The sequence below is a fragment of the Anguilla rostrata genome, chromosome 11 (genome assembly GCF_018555375.3).
Source record: "Anguilla rostrata isolate EN2019 chromosome 11, ASM1855537v3, whole genome shotgun sequence".
Classification (NCBI taxonomy): domain Eukaryota; kingdom Metazoa; phylum Chordata; class Actinopteri; order Anguilliformes; family Anguillidae; genus Anguilla; species Anguilla rostrata.
The window spans coordinates 30,743,516-30,766,577 of NC_057943.1; the positions used below are offsets into that span (position 1 = coordinate 30,743,516).

The following is a 23,062-nucleotide window of genomic DNA, read 5'->3' on the forward strand; positions in this document are numbered from 1 at the left end:
AATAAATACATTAAATCCCATTTTAAAGGCACAGAATTCACCTTCAACTCCTACAAGGTGATTTACTGGTTATGTTTCCACCAGGTCTTTTTTTTTTTGCAATGAAATCTCATTTCTCTTGTCACAAACCAAGTCATTATTTAAAGCCTAGTCATTCTGATTTACATACAGTATACATATAGTCATTTTGATTTATATACAACAGATAATGCTTTTGATTTTTTGATAGGACTTTGGCTCAAAAATAATCCGTAATAAGAATTCAGTAATTCGCTAGTAAGCAGGAATCTTCATTGAGTGGTACTGAGCAAAAGTGAGTCTGAGCTCCTCAGAACTACCTTCAGACAGCTGTTGGCCTCGTTTTGCCAAGGAGCAATGAAATTCTCACATTAATAATGAATATACATGCCAGCACATGCCAGTAATTTAGAGTACCTGACAAAGTGGTTGGTTCAGGATTGGGTCACTCTCTCCTTCTCTCTCTTTCATTGATTTAATTGAGAACCGAATTAAAGCTCTGCCTCAGCTTCTACTCCGACTGATTAAAATTAGCCACCATTGCACCGAACCCCCAGTCCTCTGGGATGCTGTGGCAAAGGAAAACTTTGGGTAAGACAAGATGAGAAACTGTCTCATGGCACCCCCCTGGCAGGTTCGGGATCACGAGAGTCAAGACATAATAAGTTCCTTTTAATATCAAACTCACAAGTGATAATTCTTCTTTGAAAATTTAAAGGGATAGTTCCATTTCTGTAGTTTTAAAAATATTTACTATTTCAGTTTTGGTGTGCATTTTTGTTTGGCCAAGAAAATTGTTGTATGTTTACGAAGACATTTAGTTTTTGATGACCTGCTGTTTACGATGGTGGGCAAAGAGGCATTCACTAGTTCATAGTCTAAAGCAAGAAAATGCATTTCAACTGCAAAAGCCACAAGGACAGCTATGTTACCAGTGGCTTCTCACATGTAAATGAACTGATTAGTCATAAACTGTGTTCCATATGGCTTTCCATATCAACATTACTGCATAGGCCTTTGGGAGTGAGACCTTGCATTGCTTGAGAACTGAGAAGTACCAGCACAAAAGCCTTAATAAAAATGATCAAGAAGGGTTGCATAAAATAAACAACAAAGGTAAAGAGCTATATAGTATGCTTGAAATATTGAAAAATAAAAAAAAATATGCAAGCAGTTGGGGTTTAAAAAATGTATTGTCTTGCTATAGACAATGAACCACTGATAACGTCCAGTGATAAGCTGTATCTAAAATATCCTTCATCACAACAACTGTCTGGGCCAACCCAGAAAGTGAACCATAATTTTGCTGAATGGGGAATCCTGCTGTGTTATGAAATATACTATTATTGTTGTTGCTGTCCTATCTTAAACGTGCTGAAAATAACCAAATAACAGGTCTGGTTAAATGTAGGTGTGTCCTTTTCTCCTTTCCTTCAGGGTCATGATGACTAGAGCAGCCAGCTCTTTTGTGCCGTACTGATTACCCTGCTGTAAATGCAGGGCACTGTAATATGGGCCACGCCTACAGAGAGAGCGGGTGAGAGAAAGCGAGAGAGAGAGAAAAGAGAAAGGAAGGGAGACAGGAAGGCAAGGGGCACAGACAGTGAGAGAGAGGCTGCACTCTGGCCAATAATGCCACAAACTTTAATAATTTAATAACTCTTTGTAGCTTCAGACTGAAGGTGCACAGCTGGGAGACAGTCTAAAAGCCAACAGCATCTTCTGCCTCACAGATTCAAGGAAATATGCTGGGGTGGACAGTTCTCACAGCATGCTTAAGGTCACACTCCTCCACACACAAGGAAGGCACCATTTCTGTGAGCTCTGCCCCCCCAGGGACAATTCCTTTTGCCAGGGATGTGGTTCTTCCTGATTCTTCTTGATGAATCAGGAAATACTCATTGTCAGACCCTAAATGTCTCTGGGGGCCAGTAGAATTGAGTTTAATTGCTGAACGTCATCTCATCTCTGTCAGCTGCAAAAACTAGGCCAGGAGTGCAGGGGTTGTATGACGGTGTCCTGACCTGCTTCTACAATGCATATGACTGGTATAGCTGATGCAGCTCATATAGCTGATATGGCTCGTACAGCTGATTCTGCTTGTACAGCTGATATGGCACTACAGTTCACAGGGCTCATCCAGCTTATGCAGTGTGTACAGTTAACGGCCCCTGCAGTCTATACTACTTGCGCAGTAGGGGGCAGGATGGCGTAAACCATTCTACGTGTGCAGTCAATCACTGTTGCACAGGCTGAATGATGCATGTGTGTTTGTGTGTGTGTGTCTATGTGTGTGTGTGACAGAGAGAGAGAGAGAGCCAGCACCAACACCATACATCTCCCTCTTATTTTACTATTTGAAACACACACACACACATACAGAGAAAGAGTGAGAGTGTGTGTATGTGTGTCTGTGTGTGTGGAGCAGGACCATGCGTCTCTGCGTGTGTGTGTGTGCGTGTGTCTGAGTGCGCCTGTGTGTGTGCATGCATGTTTGTGTGTGCGCGCTCAATAATAAATTTTCCTCATTCGACAGAAGTCAGTTTGAGAGAGTGTATTGATTGCATTTCTGCTCAAAGAGCCCTGATATGATATAATGCTGAGATGTTCCTGCTACTCTCTTTGCAGATGTGCTGAAATGGCAGTAAGTGAGGTCTGGTCCTTCAACACTGCAGCGCATGCAAGCACTGTCAATCACCACCCACCTCACTCTGTCCTCGTTTTAATCCACATGGCTGTGAGACTCTGTCAGCATCCTCTTAAATTTATGATCACCGTGGCTAAGCCATATAAATGACAAATAATTGGTTTATTTAATTTTTGCTTACTCTACTTTTTTACTTCTATGATTTTTTTAATTCCAAAATTTTTCAGATATTCATTTACATCCCTGTAATAGCAGATAACCTAATTATTCAAGTAAATAATAATATAACGTAATAGTTTTCTTTTCCATTTGTAAAATAATAAAATTAGATAATGTAATGCATTACTGGATGGCATAAACCGGTTGAACAGATAACATAAAAACTTCATTATTTTGTGGTTATTATGTTATAGGAACACAATGGAAAACATATTAGAGAATAATGTACTAGCTTAAATGCATAAAGTAATAACTAATTATGTATTGTATAATTCACCTTAAGTGTCACACGCACACACGCACACACGCTAGAATGCACATACACACGTGCAAACACACACGCACACACACAGGAAAATCCCACTGTAGCTTTTTAGAGAGGAGCCTAGTTACTCATATACACAAAGCATATACATCTGTTTTAATTCATAAAAATTGTCTGCATACCATATTACTGATATCAAAATGATTTAAGATTGCAGTCAAACTTTCTGAAATATATTTCACAGAAACTAAACAAGCTGCATTTCAAAGTAATGCTGCCCCAGTTTTCCTACATTAATTCAAGTAAGTTCTCCTAGTGTTTCTTCATCTAGGCATCTCAAGAGAATGTAGCCTTTATGAGTTTGATTAATACATGCAATATTCACTAACGTTTGGAAAGTTATTCAGTTATCCCATTTTTTTTTACATTATAAGTGCAAAAGATATTTTATGACAATTTAATACTTTATCTGGTGTTGTTACATTATCCATTGTTACAGTCCCTACTATGCATTCAACCATATTTATACTTTAAAATGTTTTGATTGCCCCACTGCAGTCTAGAGATTTGGCAACATGGTGGAAACCCTGAGAGAGTTAAAGCATTAAAAAACAACATGGTGATGAGATCTGCAACATTAGCAACATTTAATATCAGTTTTTCTCTACCTATGGCCCGAGGGCCCTTACAGCCCAATCCACACAACAGTGTAGCCAAAATCATAAATAAATGTGTGTGTGTGTGTGTGTGTGCGTGCAGGCGTGCGTGTGTGTGAGTAAACACACTTACATTGTCAGTGGTAATATCCAAAAGATATTACAGATAGGAAATGGTTTGTGTACCTATTGTGACAAGTAGGCTGTATCACCCCAATGTTTAAAAACCCCTGTTTTATATTAAAAAGGTTCAAATTGCTTTTTGTATTTCCTGGAGCACAATCCATTTCAAAATGACTTCCTAGTTATCCCACCAGCTGAATGGAAGCATGGACCACAGTCCCCAGAATCCATTGCAGGAATGATACCCTGGTTATCCTACTGGCTGGGTGGGGTGGCCCGGCATGCCCATGTTCACATGGCTATTGGACAGAGACCACCAGTGAGTTACCTCACCGACCACACAGGAAGGACTTTTCACAGACCCCGGCCGCAGACTCAAGATCCAGAGCTGTTGGAATATGTCTGCTATGCTTAGCGCTGGCAAACGGCCACCCTAGCAGGAATGATAGCACCTTAATTTGATTATCATCACTGTGAGTGAGTCAGGATGAGGGCAGAACAAGACTAGAGAAATCAGCTCTGACAAGCCTCAGAAAAACCAGACCTCTGCCGCTTCTGCTTACCACTTGGCTAATGAAGAACGCCCCATCGCTGCTTCTGTTCCAGCTGTGAGCTGGGAACCTTCTGTGCCAGCTGGGAACCTTGACTGCTGTGGCAGTGACTTTGAAAATTACTTCTGTCCGAGAGACATGCAAGAATGCATGATCAGACTGAAACGGCAACATCTGTCAAATTAGCTCTAGCCAAAAGCAGCTTTTGCAATTGGAAGTAATTTTTTCATTCATTCATTAATCCATTTTTATTATCATCATTATTATTAATTTTTGGAGCAGCCGTGTTAAAAAAAGCAACAAAAAAATACATTTTAACAGGAAACTTGGGTCTGGATTCATTCAACATGTGTCCTTCACTTTGGCTCGCAATTAAAAGCAATTGTCCACTTTTGTTTTGCGCAGAGTTTCAGCGAGTTGGTACAAGAAAATCCATTACAGACATGACAGGACTGCCATTAGTTCCCTGGGCTTGGAGACCTTGGAAATTGGATAGTACCTCTTTCTGTGCAGATCTGCTTGCTCAGGGACACGGAGTGAACAGTACGGGGAATTCAGCAATCACCAAAACGACCTTGACAAAATGTGTTTGTGAAGGGTTGAAGCACTAGCTGCATGTACATTTAAGTCTAAGTTAAGGCCATGATCCAGTCAACATCTGTCCTTAATGCATGCTTAGTCGTCTGTGACATTCTCAGTCTTGATGAATTCAGGGGTCCTGATCACCAGACTGCAGGCAGGGGCCAGAGCAGATGGGTGCAGAGGAGTGAGTTTTGGGGGTGTTGAACGGTTGCAGACTTAGCAGAATGAGTGTCGTTCAGCACCAGGGACTGGAGCAGTCAGGCGGTGGAGAGCAGGCGAGATCGCTGGGGGAACGTGATGCGGAGCTGCGCAGCAGCCTGTCGCCGGTCTATTTTTGGCACAGCTGCCTGACGGAATGTGCTGATTCTGCTGGACGTACCCGCCGCCTTTCTTCCGCTGACTCTACGCCACAGGCCACGCCCCTGTCTTGCCTCTATCCGACAGGCCACACCCCTGCCCTGCCACTAGCCCAAAGGGCCACGCCCCTGCCAAGCCTCTACCCCACAGGCCACGCCCCTGCCCTGTCTCTATTCCACAGGCCATGCCCCTGCCCTGCCAGTAACCCACAGGCCACACCCCTGCCCTGTCTCTATTACACAGGCCACACCCCTGCCCTGCCAGTACCCCACAGGCCATGCCCCTGCCCTTCCAGTACCCGACAGGCCACACCCCTGCCCTGCCTCAACACCACAGGCCACGCCCCTGCATTTCCTTCACCCCACATTAACCACCCCTGCAGGCCCCGCCCATATCTATGCCGCATACATCTATGGGGTGCTGATTCATTTCAACACCCCTAACCTGTGATAAGTGGGGTGTTGAAATGAAATGAGTGATAGAAGGGCTCTGTAAATATATTTCAAATAAAGCTCTCATTAGATTATACCAAGCAATCAAGGGACAGTACTTACAAATGATTTCAAATTCTTCTCACCCCTGAGATATAATTATTACATTTGCTGTTCTTTCACACATTTAAGCAACCACAGTTTCTGACTTGCTATGTGGTTAATACACATAGATTATGCAGCTTTTCAAAGTTTAGTCACTTAACCACAGTGGCAAATGATGCACATAAACTGATTTTGGATCAACAGAAACACGCAGCACAAACAAGGAACGATTTTCACAAACAATCATGGCTTTTAATTCAGTCTTTAGTGAACTAAGTGATTCACTCCTGTAACTGTCATTGCATTCCAGATGCACTGTTAATTTGCCAGATGAAAGCTGCTCATGCAGAAACATAAAAAGGACGTTGTGAAGGCACTCCACTCCAGTGCCTGCAGTAATAAGTGCTACAGTAAGTAAAATAAAGCATATAAATAAAACTACAATTTACAGATGATGGGAAGTGGTCTCAGATCAGCACTTAGCATAAAAGGGAAGTCATGATTAAAGATACTTGCCTTTATCACATACTTTTGAGAGGGTGAAGATATCTGCATCTTTGAAGTGAAGATTCAGTGCAAACTGAAGGGTGAAAACTCAGGGAAGAGGAGTGTGTAATTACAATGTTTTGATCTACCACCAAAAAAAGCTAAGCTATGTCTACTTCGCTGAGCACAGTGTGCTAACGTCACAGAGCACATTTAACTTTGCAACGCTGAAGCTCCACCGAGCTGCACAGCCAGGCAAGGACAACCTCATTGTAAAGGCCTGTCTCTGTTCTGCTCTCTTCCTCTCTATTCATCTCCAGCTGTCTGGTCTGGCTAAGGGGCAACTCTGGTCTTAGAGGGCTGTTGGTATGGTGGGCGTAAGCAGCAATGACACAACACATGAGTGTCATGCCCAAGAGTAAAAAAAACCCATTATATTATCTTTGACCTTGGTGACCCTGGTATTTGGCTCAACAACAGAATCGCATCTCTTGGGGTGCTATGTGGATGACATATTTTATTGTGTGATATAAACTGAATGCTTAATTTGAGTCATTATTTTGACAGTATGTAAGGCTTAATGTTTTCGGTTTTTATTTTTTACTCCTTTTTTCAGTGTTTATTTCAAATATTTAAAATCGGTTGAAAAAATCAGTGGAAAAAATAGCCTAATGCAAAAAAAAAAAAAAAAATCTAATTATAAAAATTTAGATTTTAATTCCAAACATTGATAACTTTGATAATTCTTTTCTGGTCCTGTTTATTTTGAGTCCAATGCTATAGATTCATTCCAGTAAGTGAGACAAAGTACGGTAATGATTTGTTCACAACAGTTCTGCATTGAATCACTGCTATGGACATTACTAAAACTAAAACTTACAATCAGATTTCAGCTCAAAATGATACGATTCTGTTTCTCTACCATTTAGTTCATCGACACAGTTATGAAAATATATTGGGCTGATAAATATTAGGTCTGTACTTGTGTGCAAGCTGTGTATCCTCTCTAGAAAAGGGCCACCAAAGACCTCCATGTTCTGTTTGAGCTATTCCCAGCTCCCTGATGAGTGATGACACTGCAAATTCTGACTCTCCTGAGCAATGCGCACTCCCACTCCTCTTAGCAGAATTTGGGTGCTGTCATGACGGGTGCATTAGTGGCTTTTTGCTCTGTGCCTGTGCTGCCAATCCTCCTGCTACCATCTGCTGGGAATCGTAGGCTTTTGTCTCCTTTATGCCTCCCAACTGTGGTCCAACCCCCAGTGGCTGAAAATGCTACAGTAGGTAAACCTGACTGAGGAGCACTATACTCCAGATTAATACAAAATGGAGGGCGGAAAAACCCAACAGTCTTCTCTGGCGGTGTGAGCTCTCAGTTCTGGAGGTCTGTAGTGTCCTTTGGTTTATTTCACCACTTAATTACACTGATTAGCTAAAGAGTACATGCACATTGTTTCCAAAGTCTAAATTGACTGATGATTGAAGGTAAACAACAAAAACCTGCAGACACTGCAGTCTTCCAGGACTTCAGTTTAACCCCACTGGATCAGGTGGTTGGATTTGGTACTATTCGAAAGATGGTTAATATATATTGTGAACAGACAGTCACTGACAACTAATGAACAAGCCAAATGACAAGGGAAAAGATTAGTAACAATGCATAAATGGACTGGTACACTCCAAGGAAGGAACTCGAAAAACTGCCCAAAAAACTAGTGGAGTGTGTTGGACATCATCGCTCCAATGTCAAGAAAAAGAAGTCCGTTCCAAAGTGACCCTGACCTGTGTTATAATGTGAGACAGGCACAATATGCATCTACAACAGAGATCTCAAACTCCAGTCCCAGTGAGCTGCAATATCTGCTGGTCTGGTATGTATCAAGGTCACGCACATTCATTTTTGGGGGAAGAGAATTCAAAAAAGAAAAGGGCATTAAGAGCAAATTCTGAAGATTAATAGCATGCTGTTAGACAAGCAACAATCAAAATGCCTATCTAATTTACTATACCCTGCACTATATGATATGCTATTAGTCAAAATGTAAACATATAGCTGAGTCAGCCCACCAATGTCTCAAATTATGACCGTGAACTTTCATATAATTTAATAAAAACTCATTAAACTTCAAGCATAATATATGCATATTGTATAACAACTCCCTTTCTGTCTGTTCTTCTTGTCAGTTCTAACAGCTGATCTTCTCATAGAAGAGAACCATATTTTCATGTTAAGCTACACCCTGGATAGAAAAAAGACTCTCAAATGTAATATTCGATTGAAACATATTAGAAAAATGTTTCTGCAAGCATAACAAATGTATAAGAAAATGACAAATGCAAATAAAGAAAAAGCCAGCATTTTACAAAAATAAATAGCTGTGGTACCTGACTACTCACTTTTATGTCATAAACCCAGGTCAGAAATAGCAAAGGATGGTTGCCCACACAAGCTATTTCCTTCAAACTGGAAAATGACCCTGTCTGTAGCATTTTGATTCTTCCTAACAAGCTAACTGTGGCACTTGTAGCAATTTCTCAGACATCGTACATGGGAACTTGTGTCTTTCTCATATATGAAGGAGACGGGCTACTTGTTTTGCTAAATTCAATATGTCAATGTCAATATGTGTTTGATCACTGCATAGAAAGCCATTCAATTGTTAGGCTGCTTATTGTTGGGGACCCCCGAGAACGTTTGTGGAAAGTACCTGTATGTCTATCTGTCCGTCCTCCATTGCTTCAGATTACAGCAAACATAAAATATGACATTTGTCTGTTCACCCCTTTTACTGACTGACGCACACAGGCAGTCTGAGAAAGGAGAAGCAGACATACAGGAACTCACCAGGGAGAATGGTACTCTCGTGCCGCTGTGCCTAGCTGCACTCAACTTGCTAGGTGTGTTCACATTGATGATGAGTGAGGAAAAACAATGTAGTGTATGCGTGTGTGGGCGGGGTGCCCTTTTTAAACACGAATGCCCTTTGTTAAATGTCGATGGAAATGATAATGATGTCATAAGAAAGAAAAAAACCAGGTCCATCCAGGTCAAAAGAGCAGGGACTCAAGCCCTCTGATCTGTATCTCTGCATGTTCCCAGGCTGTTAGCAATGTTCAGAACTCAAGACCTCTGATTGTTATTATAATGATAGGTCTCCATACAGTATATGTGTATGCAGTGCATGCATGTTCATCTGCCTATGTCTAATTTTCACCAGAAAGTACTGACAGTCTTTCAGTAGTGGAAACATTATTATGCTGAATTGAATTAGCTTCCCTCTGTGGATTAGCTGATATATCAGAAATATAATTATGCTAGTACCTATAACAAAATCTGTCTGTAATGTATTCGGAGAGAAAACAGCTGACGCCGGGGTGAGTGGAGCATGCCTGCCGTTGCCATGGCAGCAGCGAATGAGAGCAGACAAACGTCCCTCTGAGTGACAGAGAGCAGATCGCACGGAAAGCTCGCAGTCTCGCCGTGTCAAAAGTGACAGAAGAAAACAACAGGACACGTGTAGCTGCAAAGTAGCAAAGTGGCTGTGACTTTGAACACCCACACGTCTGCGAGAATCCAGCTCAGAATCAAGTCAGACTGCTGACAAACTACTATGCGAGAGCTTTGCTCCTTTTTCACTATTCTAAGACATTATTGATTTTAGTAATCTAATATGTCTGGTGTGGCATCCTGAAAATATTTTTATTCATTGAAGGGTGCAAAATAAAATAAAGGTTGCTTTGCCTCTGATATATTATGTAGGGGAGACAGAAATGCTTTACATTTTTATTTAATTATCAGTGAGTTTATACAGATGGACTGTGTAATAATGTTTTCATTTCCCGGTTGTCTGAACATACATTTATACATACGTATGTATTCTCCAGTGAATAAGTGACTAAGACAATGAACTGGAAAGTTGTTTTATACCTGAATTTGGCAGCGGATGCAGTACTTCTCTGCATTTTAAATTATTTTCTCAGAAAAAAAAAGAAAAAAAAACAGCAACAGTAGTACAGCAACAGTTTGATACAACATGTGTTTGATACAACATGTGCCAGCCAGAAAAAGGAATCTCCTAATAGAAAATAAAAATGTTCTATACTACTAAATTAACAACTTTAGTCATTTCATTTTGTTTATCTGTGCAGACAGCAATCTGACATGTACTAGATGACTACAGAACGAATGCACAAGATAGCAATCACACATTCTCCCTGCCAGTGTTTGCTGTTGCCAGAAATTTTTTCCAATTATGGTTGATTGTGCTTTCATTAAATAAACTCCAGGTGGTGTATGTCAAACTGGCAACCTAATTCAAAAAACACCCACGTGGTACAACCTACGCAGGCTTGCACATCCAAGAGACACTGCTCCAGTTCCGTTTGCTCAAAAAACATCACATTAATCTGATTTGCAGAAGCACAATCTACTGCATAATACACCCTGGAGAGGCACATCAAAAAAACAAATGTAACATAAGACTTCACCTCTACAATGTGTCACCTTCTGCTCATGCACTGTTTTCATAACTGTACTGTATCTGTACAAAAATGAACAGAATACAAATTGTTTTTTTAAATAAACAAAAACAAATGTGCAATTTGAAGGGAGCGAATGTGTTTGATACAGACTGGTGGCAGTGAACGTAGCCACGCCCATAACAGCCGGGCACAGGGGTTTTCCCTCCCCCGGCCTGGACTGTGATTGGCTACTTCACCTTGCGCAGTCGGAGCAGGGCGTGCAGAGGTCACAGACGGTCACGCGTTGTGACCCGCCCGTCCCTCAGCCCCCGACTCGCTTTTATTCTGCATCTCAGAGCAGTGGCCGGACAAGGCCTGAGTCACTCAGATTGCGCACCCGTCCCACAGAAATGACCTAATGACTAACGTTTTGTTTTTTTTCCTTACCTAGGTTTTGTCCAGTTTTTTTTTTTCATAAAAGAAGGCAGAAACACAGACAACGCGACAAGCGAATTGTCAGACATTCCTAATGACAAAAACAAGCAATGAATTTCAAATACCCCCGAGGCAATGGCCCGTTAATCTCTCATCTTAGTCATCCATAGCGCTGGCCAGTGTGTCTCGCCATCATTTTGCGCAATGAAATTACACAGTGCTCATGACTCAACATCACCGTCCCTGCAAAAACACGGTCTGTCATGTGCGTAGCTCAGCAAGGGAAGTGACATTAGAGAGACATAGAACCAATATAAGGAAATGGAGAGGGAAATGGAGAGATGTCTGACTTCATGTGTTTGGCAATCACTTTTAGGAGAACTGAAGACTCTTTTAGGAGAAATGAAGACTCACCTAGCTTAAATGTCTATATAGGTGTGGTTTATGGGGATAAGTCAAGTGAACTTTATTTTTACTTTATTTTACTTTATTTACTTTATATAAGGCACATTTAAAAACAACTGGCAATGTCTCACGTGTTGTACAACTGCAATGAATAAATAAATTGATACCTGTTTTCTGTTCGAACAAAATCTGCGCTGTACTTGCCTCTGCTGGACTCCCCCTTCCCTGAACTTCATTTTTTCCCTTTCTTGATTTTCACAAGCTCAGAAATAGGTTGTCAAAATCTCTCCAATTTCAAATTTAGTTTCACCTCCCTCTCCATCTTTGGCTGTCTCTTGCTTACATTACGTGATATGTTTAGTTATTCCTCTCCGCCATTAGTGGTAACTTTACCTGTGATAAGTGTAGATTAAATGCTAGGTTGATCGCTCAGTACCTTGTACGAAATGTGAGATGGTGAGAAGTTCATAGAACCTTCCTCAGTTTCGGATGCGGCCGTTAGACCTTTCCCGAGCAGAACTCCAACAGTAAGGGGAAGGTAGTCACAAACACAAGCTCCCGGTCTACCACCGACCGCCTATTCATATTTCCAACCATTTCACTCCTCTCAGGAATGCATCTGCTGTTGAAAGAGCTAACTAGCAACTCTATTTTGAGAAATGTGAAAGTAGCAACTCCATCAACCATAATTCAATGCATTCCAGGGCAGAGAGCGATCGACAGAGGCAAATCTTTTATTAATTTATTTATGAAATAAAACAGTCACCTCCAATCCAACAGACATGTGGAATGTCCAATTCGCAAACTACTAATTAATATTTTCCCATCCCTTTAGTATTCAAAAGATTACAAGCAGTTCTGCACCTCAGATGCAGACCTTTAAGCTTAAGCCCTCTAACTACAGTGTTATATTATATGCACAAATGCACCGGCCAACAAAGTATTTGCAGTGACCAGTCCCACAAATGTACTCTAATGAACATTCCCTACCAAACGCCATGACACTTTGCCTGAGTGGCAAATTTTACAAGAATTGTAAAATAACGAATTTCTTGTGATGGGATTCAAGTGTGCGAAACGGGCTGTTAGTAACATACTGGGTGAGTCAGCAATGCTTTTGTCTCCTGTGGATTTAGCGGTTCTGCGTAGCGAATATGCGGTCTATGTGGATGCCAACGGTAAGACTGACTGGTAATGGCCAAGACCTACTCTCCACTTCCTGATTGCAGATCAATATCCCAAGCCTTCCAATAACTGAATGGGTTTTTTAATTCACTCACATAATATTTATCACTTTGAGACAAATGAATCGATCAATTAGCTTAATTAAAATGCACAATCCAATCAATTTGTATAGTTTCATCCTTTTTTAAATCCCTGCTGCTAGCTCAAACTCAATCGAGTTCGACTGATTCAATGGAAATTTTTTAAACGTAAATTAAGTCATTTCAAGAATTCACTGGTTTCCAAGCTGTGTTAGAAGTAGGTTAGTAACTGTATTAAATTATCAGATGATGTAAATGTCTCTCATCTCCACTCCCACTCATCCCAACAGTGCATTTTAATCCTGCACAGGATCCGTGTTGAATACATGAACAGGTCTCTGAATTCAAAACGTGAAGTACAACAACATATTATATCTGTGTTAACACAAGCGCAGTGGGGCACATTTTCATCATGTGACGATCCCAAAGTGTCAAAATATTAAAACTAATTAACGTCACATACTGAAGTACATCCCTGCTAGTGCAATGATCCTGGGTTAACACAGAACGAGCTATTTTAAAGATGAAAATGCAGCTGGCGAAAAGAGACGTGTCTGAATAAGTGTCTGTATTTCAATGCCTCTTTCAGAAAAAGCAGTGAAGTGGGTGCACCCTGCGAGAGGTCTGAGTGTGAAACTGCTCTCGCGTTACCAGAGACAGAAAACAACTCTGATCTTGTGACATGGGTATTAGCATAATGCTGTGCTGAAGGGCTAACTTGCATTCATACCGCGGCTGCAAGAAAACACTACCGACTGATGTCTGAAACATACTTGGGTCAATCGCAGAACGCGTAGCTGGAGTTAAACTCAGGTTTAAACCCACCGACCACAGAACCACATTACAACTGCCAATTTCACAGATCCAGATAGCTGTTTCAATTGTAACATAGTTCCATTGTCAACCGGTTTAAAACTGAGGTTAAGAATCCAGGTGAGCTTGCTGCAGTTGCTCCCTTAAGCCGGGGATTATACATTCAGTAATCATTCTGTGTTACTCCCGTGATTTATTTTGAACTGTATGTTTGCCGATATACCGTTTATCTTAGTAAATACAACATCCAAAAGTCTGTAGAAAAAATAGACAATGACCTTGATCTCTTACAATGATGTATCTATACATTGCATTGCTGCTGTTGTGGTATGGATTTTTCTCACAGTGTAAATTCATTACAATGCATCATCCTTTTCCATATCCTTTTTCTATTGCTCTGTCACCAACCAAGGTTCACCGGCATAAGATTGGGATTGCACGATAGCTAGGTCTCTGAATATCAAACCTGTAAAAAGCAACACTGTGTTGTAAATTTCCATCAATCCCTAAAACAAAATGACTGACCCGACCTCACCATTACACCCACTCAGAGCACAAGCAAAATAAAACACCAAACATAAAAAATAATAAAGCATTACTTTACTTGGCTTGGCTTTGCAAACATAATTTATATGCTTACACCTCTCTAAAAATACCAGTCTTGACACTAAGCCACTGCTTTTTTTCATAAACTGCTTTTTCCCCACAAGAACATTGCCCAAATAGCACCAGTCTTCTAGTACTGTGAAGAGGAAAGGCTGATTTGAACCAAAAGAAAAAATGGCCTAGAACACATTCTCTTATTCATGATGTTACCCTCACACTAAAAAATTCATAATTATAACCCAAATCTCAACATTATGGAAAGCAATCACAATCTTTCATTCCACTTACAAAATATGGTCCCTGAAATAATACATAATTTATCAGCTTATTAGGAAAAAGTGGTGATAACTTCAGATAGATGTCCACATTTCATGAATAATGCTGGCTTGGTCTTGGTGGGTAATATTACTCTTGGTTTCTGTTCCCATTAAATATGTAAATATATGGCCTTACAGTTGTCATTATATCCACCGAAGACACCGGGTCATCTGTCGGTTAATCAGAGACCTCTAAAAATAGGCCAGTTTGTGAGTCAGTTTTCCCCATGTCGTTAATGCACTGCGTTGTGCGTCACGCGACATGTGTGCCCCACACCGCCTTTCCACGCCTCCCCTCCCATCGTTCCTGTCCAATTAACCCTCTTTTATTCCAGTTCATTCTGGTTCCTTCATTTTCATTGGGCTAAAACTCCGTCAGTCTGGAACCACATGTATTTATCTGCTGTCCAGCATCTAGACAACCCATTGTGGCTTAGGAAGAGACAGAGGTGAGCAGAAGGAAGATACAGCGGAACCATCCACTGCCGTGTGTTCAGACTTCTACTGTATGAAGTGGTCCAAACTAAAATATGAATGCTTCACAGAGGAAGATGCCTCCTTCTACAGAGCAATTTATGTAGTGTGCCTTCTGACTATAGTTTATTTATTTATTTAGTTATATGCTTAAACTTTATGATGCACCAAATCCCCACAAAATTGCATCACAACCCAGGGGCGCGCCCTTCTGTGTATCCATGTGCAGTCGTGTGGTACTGCATAGCCACGTGAGGTTGTGTGTAGCCATATGCAGTTGTGCACATTTGTGCGCTATAGTGCGCAGTTTTGCAGTAGATTTCAATCCTGCAGTAGTGTACAGTCATGCGGTGGCAACCTCCCTACCCCAGGGCGTCCTCACCTGACAGGCGTTGTACAGCAGTTGGTGTTCGAACTTCTTGATGCCGAGGATCAGCTGGAACATTTCGTAGAGCTGGTCCTTGCTGAGGATGAGCTCGGAGGCGGCGCTGGCGGTCAGGCGCTGCTGGTGCTTGCGCGGGTCCTCCTCGCCGCGGTAGATGGTGTCGAACTTGGCCATCCAGGAGCTGAGCACCGTCTCCTTGCTCAGGCCGTCGATCTCCGGCAGGCTGCGAACGCGCTTCTCGATGTGCTTCTTGAACACCTCGCGCGAGTCGTTAGCCGAGAAGCCGCCGCTCTGGACCATCCTGGAAACTCGGTCACTCTTAAGGAACACCTGTGGGGGGGTGCGGGGAGACAAGCAGGGGCTCACTTCTCCAGACAACCTGAAACTTTCTTGTCTAAAGGTTCTGTAAACCTGTACCTAGATTTATTATTACAAATACCCGGGACAACATTCTGACCTTGAGCTTTACTTACCAAAGCCCTGTGTGTCTTTGAGCGCATCCATTTTCTACCTACTGTTAATATTTTAAAGCAATTCACAAAATAATTGAACTGTAAAAAAGAGAGAAAGTTGAGCCATTCCAAATGCATTTCACATTAGTGCTTAATTATGAACAAAAATAATGAATGTTAGCAAACTAACATTTTTTTATCTGAAAATGAGATGCAGTAATGAGATATAGTACGACCAACAGGGGAAGAGCTGAATTTGCCTTATTTTACTTTTAAATTTGCCAAGTGCCATTAAAAAAGAAGCCAGATAAAATGCAAGGTTATGAAACAGCACAGAGTGCATGCTAAGTAGTAAATGTCCAACAAATGCACAGCCATTTCCATCTGATTAGCCTGTTTTTCTCCTTCAGGGCTTTCTTTATGGGCAAATGTACTGTAGGAAATATGATTTAGCTGAGTTTTATTCATTGATCACAAAGTCTGGTGGTTGTTATGCAGGGCTCTATGCTATTCAGGCTCTATGCTGTTGAATCTTATGTAACTGTAACCTGACTTGAGATGTATACGTTCTGTAAATGTAAAAGTCTTTGCCTACTTCCTTGTGCTTTGATGAAGGGGTGCCCGCAATTTTAAGCCTGGTAGGTTTCAATCCAGAAAGTTTTACAGCCCTATATAAATGACTAACAATCTCTTCAGTGTGATTCACGATTAAATGGGTTGAAGCAAGGGAGTAATTGGTTGAATGAAGTAGATTAAGTGCCCTGATGGAAAAAACATTTGATTGGATCAGGACACCAGCTCATGTTGACTCAAGACTGAGAAAACAATCTACTTCAATTCAGTAATGCATTTAAGAGCAGACAGAGCCACTGTTACAGCTGCCACTGGTGAGGAAGACGGTGACAAATTATTGGAAAATTTCTTATTTAATCTATAGAATGAGTCTCCTCGAATGACGCAAATCTTAGAGGGGGAGAGTTTTCCCCAATGAACTGGCTATGAGAACAACAAGAATATATACACACACTGAATAGGGGAAATAAGAGCAACACAGTGTAACTGAATAATTGAAAAGCAAATATCAGCAGCCTTAATAATTTCTGAATTTCAGCCTTAATAATTTCCTTAATAATGTTGATTTGTAGCTGCTCTTTGTAAATTCCTGGAAAAGTTACTTTGAAAATATGCAAATGCAAGGAAACATGGCCACTAATTTACCATGGCTGGCAGGGAATTTGATCTTTGGGTGCAGCATGCCTGAAGTTCTTTTTTTATATCCTTGAGAAGTGTAATTATTATTATAGACTGTGCGACCCTTCAGCTTTGACCTTTGTGTCTTCTCCTGACTCTGTTGACTGCTGCCATGCTTAATAACTCCTTGCAGTACTGTACATGTTCAATACAACACGAGCTAAACTATACCAGCGTTCAACAAATTATCGCTTTCTTTCAGGAATCATCATGCAAAGAGGAGAATCAGAATTATGACATGCTACAATTATGACATGCTACAACAGAATATCTACAGTTTTAGCACATTTACCCTAGGAAAAGAAATACTTTAACCGATTTAGCTATGTAACAAACCAGAAGACGCAGAGTGACATCATATCCTAATAGTTAATATTTTCACCCATTTTGCTTAGTAATTCAGTGTCAATACTGCAATGTTTTTTTTTTGTTTTTTTTTTTAAATCTGGCCCTTGTTTTGTTTTGGGAGAGAGGGCAGGGAGACAGAAATAACTGATGAGGACAGAGAAAGGGCACCTCTGATGGTAAAGTATATCATAGTACATTCCATTTTTGCACATAAGTGGAATGTGCTGTGATATACTGTGTGCTGACATTTTGGGGTATATTTTACAACACTTTTTAAAATATACTATACAAGAAAGCACCAATAAAATGTATACATTTCCTCATATGTATTGTTATTGATTTTGTGAATATTATTATTATTATTATTATTATTGTTATTATTATTATTTGTAGTAGTAGTAAGAGTAACAGTAATAACACAATTTAGTTACCCAAAATATGTGCATTTCTCAGGTAATATAGTATCAAGTGCTAATCTTTATTGTCATACCTTTATGTAACACGCATTGATATGTGCTTTTCTACATGTTGGTAGATGCAGAACACATTTAAAGCAAGGGTAAGGTGTGCTTACTGGAGGTTAGGGTGCACATGAACAGGCTGGGTGCAGCTGAGGAGCTGGGATGTGTGTGTGGGGGGGTGGGGGGGGGGGAGTAAGAGGTCACCTCAAAATAGCTCTGGACCGCATTAATGAAAGCTTCATCCGCGACGATCTGAGTCTCCCCATTGAGGAAGGCCTGGAAGCGGTCTTTCACCGTCTGCAGCTGCTGTTTGCTTATCTGTGAAGGAGGAAGGAAGAACGTAAGAACCGATAATGACAAGAACAGAGCCTTCAGCCATCTGAGCTCATCATTTATGCACAGGCTGCAGAGTATCTGACTGCCTGAACACAAGCAATCTGAGATCCTCTGCCTCTCCTACAGGGGTGTGTCCCAATCCTCAAAAAATATATCCTCCTTTCCTCCACTACCACCTCGTCTCCTCTGTGCCCCAAAAACCAACCATTTTGTCCTCCCTCCCTCCAGTGTCCCAATATTGTAGAAGACGAGCAAAGTGCACAGAACTGTTTGGGCAAGGCAGCTTCAAACCTCCATATACTTCCGGGTGGATGACCAGTGGTGGTGGGGGAGTGGAAGAAAGGAGGTGAAGAGTTAAAAGTAATGGGACACACTCCATAAAGTGGAAATCCCTTCCACACATTGACAAAAACACTTCCTTGTACCAGTGCTTTATACCCAGCCCCCTGGTGGATTGGAGAGCACAAGCCACAGAATTTGGACTCACAAACATAATCCACAATTTTTTTAATCATATCCGACAAATATTCTCCAAGTTCACACTCTTCAGAGCCTTCAGGAGACTCATTTGCAGCTAGAAGCACTGCTTTTTTATCATTATCAGTTCTACTTTAAGCTCAGGCCAATAAAACAGAAGGAGCCTCCTCATTCCATGAGCCCTCATTACACCCTTAAATCTATTTTTTAATGCATTCTATAGCCATCTTTAAGTGCAAGGGGGGGATTTAACCAATTTCCACCTATGCCCACCTTGTTATGAGGACAGAACTCAACCTGAAACAACTTTTGTTATTCACTGTTGATCCACTTTTTCAGACTTAAAAACAAGAATTAAATCTCCCCATAGTCTCCTTCTGCTTATTGATTTTGAGCACTTCTAAACATTACAGAAAAGGAGCAATGTGAAAATATCACTGCTTAAAAAAAGCAGGAAGCTACATTTGTTTTACATATTGCTCTATTATAGTGTAATATTGTAAAATACGCAGTCAAATTTTAAAAATAAATATATTTTGGACTTTTGGTAGAATATAGTCATGTATTACTTCCAGTAATATATTTCCACATAGCATTGCTGTGTGTGCTTTCATTTCATTGACTGTCGAAATTTCAAGTCTACAGTTTGTGCGCAGTTTTTCATCTGGGGTTTTCTTTGCCTGAAATCATACTGAAACTGGTTGTGTGACAAATAAAACTAATCGTAATAGTAACTGTCCTATGAAAGACCCTATTATCTTCAGTAAACACACATTTCATGCTCACGTCAAGACAGCAGTGTGAACAAACGAATGACAGACGAGCCTAAGTCAATGTTGCTATGACGATATGCCGCGAGTCACCTGTGCAATTTCCTATTAACGCTCTTAGCCCTCTCCACAGCTAAACACACTGTGGAACAATAGAAAGAATGACCAGATAAGGGTGCAAAAGGGTAATAATCACATAAATGTAATTTGTAGGTGTAAAGCTCACAATGCACACCCCCTTCAGCATGCATATGGGACTTTCATTGTGCACAGGGTTACCAAAGGCCACTTGTTATCTAGAGAGCCGATTTGCGAAAAGATTTTTTATGCTTTACTGTGGCTTTCCCGTCATAGAGCAAGGAACACACAACCCGATTATTCTTTGAAAAAAATCATGCTCCTTGTTTTTTTTATTTTGAACTATTTCCCATGGTTCAAACAACTTGAGATCTCTGTACTCAAGGGAAGCAGTACCAGCATGATATAGAAACAGATATGTATGTGTATAATTCTCGATAAATATCGTAAAATTAATTTGTTTATATGTGCAGCCTCTGGGAACATAACACCACTGGACAAGCTGATGTGGAGATATTTGAAGCGCATTTTCCTCCCTGAATGGCCTATAGCTACTTGCCATTGTAAATCCGACAGGCTTATCTAAAATATCTTTCATCACACCAAGGGCCAATCAAAACCATATACTGAAATTGAAATATATATTTTTAAAACACAGAGAGTGACCTATCATTTTAAAAGTGCTAAAAACACAGTGTAAGTAAATATAAGATGCTAACCATAAATCTTTGTTCAGGTGGATGGAAGTCTGGTACAGTCTCAATACATTTGAGAGGATTATTTTTTTATTAGGCTTTTTGAATGCTTTGTGAAAAAAAAAAATTAAAAAACAATGAATCACTCTATGCAGCAGTAAAAATAAATCACTCCACTGTTGTCATTGAGAAAAAACTCATCCAGACCGCAAACGCTGCTGGGAAAGATTAGCTTATTTACTGTATGTCTGTATGCATGCACAAATGCAAGCCCAGTTGTTTACACTAAACCTGAACAGAGAACGCCGTGCTGGTTCACAGCATCGGACCAATCATTAAATGAGCGCCGCTGAAAACGGGTTCTCGCAATCAAACTCTCCAGAAAAGGCCGTAGAATCTTAACACCTCTCAGCCTCGGTTCCGCAGTGATTAACGCTTGCAAAAATGATAATAAAATAATTCGCAATGAATAAAACATGCTTGATGATTCGGCGCATCCGTGTCCTCTGATCCTCATTAAACCTGCTGGCGTCATCTAAAATCTGCCTCTGCGACCTCGTGACAGAAAACAGGGTTGAAGGGGACGAAAAAGGTTTTCGATAAAATTGGACGAAATGATACCGATGCCACTCGTTTACCAGAAGGATGAAAGGAGTGGTGTCAATGTCAGTTCAGCCAATTGAACATAAGGAATATACTAATAATAATACTAATAATACTAATAATAATAATAATAATAATGTTTTTTTTAGCTTCAATCAACATTTCCTTCTCAAGTGCTTTATGAGCTCCATACTTTCTCATTACATTATAAAACAGTATAATCACATCATGTCAAAATTTCATTTTACTTTTTCATAGTGGGCAAATCTATAGTATATGGCTGTTTTAAAAACAATTAGGCTATGCTTTTAAAACAGCCCTGTGTGTTGTACACATTATGCTACCTGTAGGTGTGGTAGGAGTGTCTCCTGTCATTGAGGCTTAAAAGTATGTGTTCTCCATTTAAATGCATGAAATACTTGTATATTCTTATGTTCTGGGAATGGGTATCTATGTTTGTTACAAAAATACATATAGGCTATAGGGTTGGATTAATTATGTTTCAGCTTAAATCTACTAAACATAAAAGGGAAGATTTTACAAGCAACACATGTCCAGTATAAGCAAAATGCAATGTAAGGAACTGAATATAAATAACAACATCAAGGTTACATCACATTGATTTAACAGACACTCTTTTCTGAAGTGACTTAACTGTGTTACATGAGCAGTATATTTCCTAACCTGCATGGCTAATCGCATTATCAGGCCAGAGACAGTATATGCAAAGTCAACAATGATAACACGGTCAACCTGAGGTTCATTGTAAATATATTGATTTTTCTGGAATCTAATTAATTTCCTGTATAAATCTATTATGCATACAGCTGGTATAGAGCACAGCAATGTGTCACACAACTGATGTTACTGATTTCATTTGGACTGGAATAAAACTGAAAGTTGACGTTCAGCTTCCGTGAAGCAAAACGTACATGGTAAAACATGCAATCTCAATATGTAGCATGTGCATGTCAGATGAGGTCTTGCAAGGGCATTTTTAGAGTTTTAGCAAATCACTGAATTCACACCAAGAGGTGGCTTTGTGAGCACAATGTCACTTTCTTCGGTAAAACTAGCACTTTGCCTGGTAATGTTCACTGACACCCCTGCTATCACCAGCCCAGCCCAGCCAGTGCAAACCTATTTTAGACCAAGAATCTAAGAAGATGAGGAATGTCATTTTTTATCAGAGCTAGACTGAAATAAGCTTGCTTTTGGCCTTCAAATGCCTTTGCACTTATGACAGTGATATTTCAAGGTTATAGTTTTCCTCCACAGCAAGTTCAGGTTTTACTTATTGTAGGAAAAAACCTTGAATAAGAATAAAAACCTGGATTTGTGAAACCTCAGATATTCCTTTTTTATTTTAATCTGAATGGGTACTGACAGTAGTACATAGTCAAATGTTCAGTGTTACTTCATTAGTTGAGTGCGCAACCTCTAAATACATACTGCAAACTAAATGGACAAATCACAAAATCATGTGTTCACAAAACCAAATTACTTGTTCGTAGAAATACAAACTTATATCCACAACTGTACTCACAATATTAACAACTTCACAATATTTGTACAATTTTAACAAAACAATCTTTCTACTGCTAGCAAACTAATCCATTACTGTATTCATACCATTTGTCCCTATAATAGACTAACCTATCAGACCCCACTATCCCCTTCAGTCAGTTAACACCTTGCCCTCACATGTTGTTTGCATACATTGGGTTGCAGGAACATCTCAACGTAACTGGTCAGAAAGGTTAAGATGATTGGATGTGCTGAACCAATCACCTTTATGGTTGGTACTTTGACAGACAATAGTATAGTGTTTGACAGAGGCTTGTCTTCATTGATGATGTTACATTCTTATGGAAGCACGATGATTTCTGAAGTGTACAGAAACATCTTATTGGTGGCTTTGATCCAACCAAATGCCTCATTGGACGGCGCTTCGCCCTGCAGCAGGGGGGCAACCCCAAACATACTGCTA

At 40.3% G+C, this 23,062-nt stretch overlaps 1 protein-coding gene across 22 annotated transcripts in view; it reads right to left on the bottom strand.

Moving 5' to 3' along the window:
- LOC135234583 (calcium-dependent secretion activator 1-like) overlaps positions 1 to 23,062 on the bottom strand; it is a 113,369-nt gene that overhangs the window by 67,703 nt on the left and 22,604 nt on the right. For all 22 annotated transcript variants that reach the window (XM_064299312.1, XM_064299324.1, XM_064299311.1 and 19 more), the window contains 2 exons: positions 18,318 to 18,431; positions 15,599 to 15,931 (listed from right to left, as the gene is read on the bottom strand). In XM_064299312.1, coding sequence (XP_064155382.1) covers positions 15,599 to 15,931; positions 18,318 to 18,431 — 447 coding nt within the window. The remainder of the gene's footprint in view (positions 1 to 15,598; positions 15,932 to 18,317; positions 18,432 to 23,062) is intronic.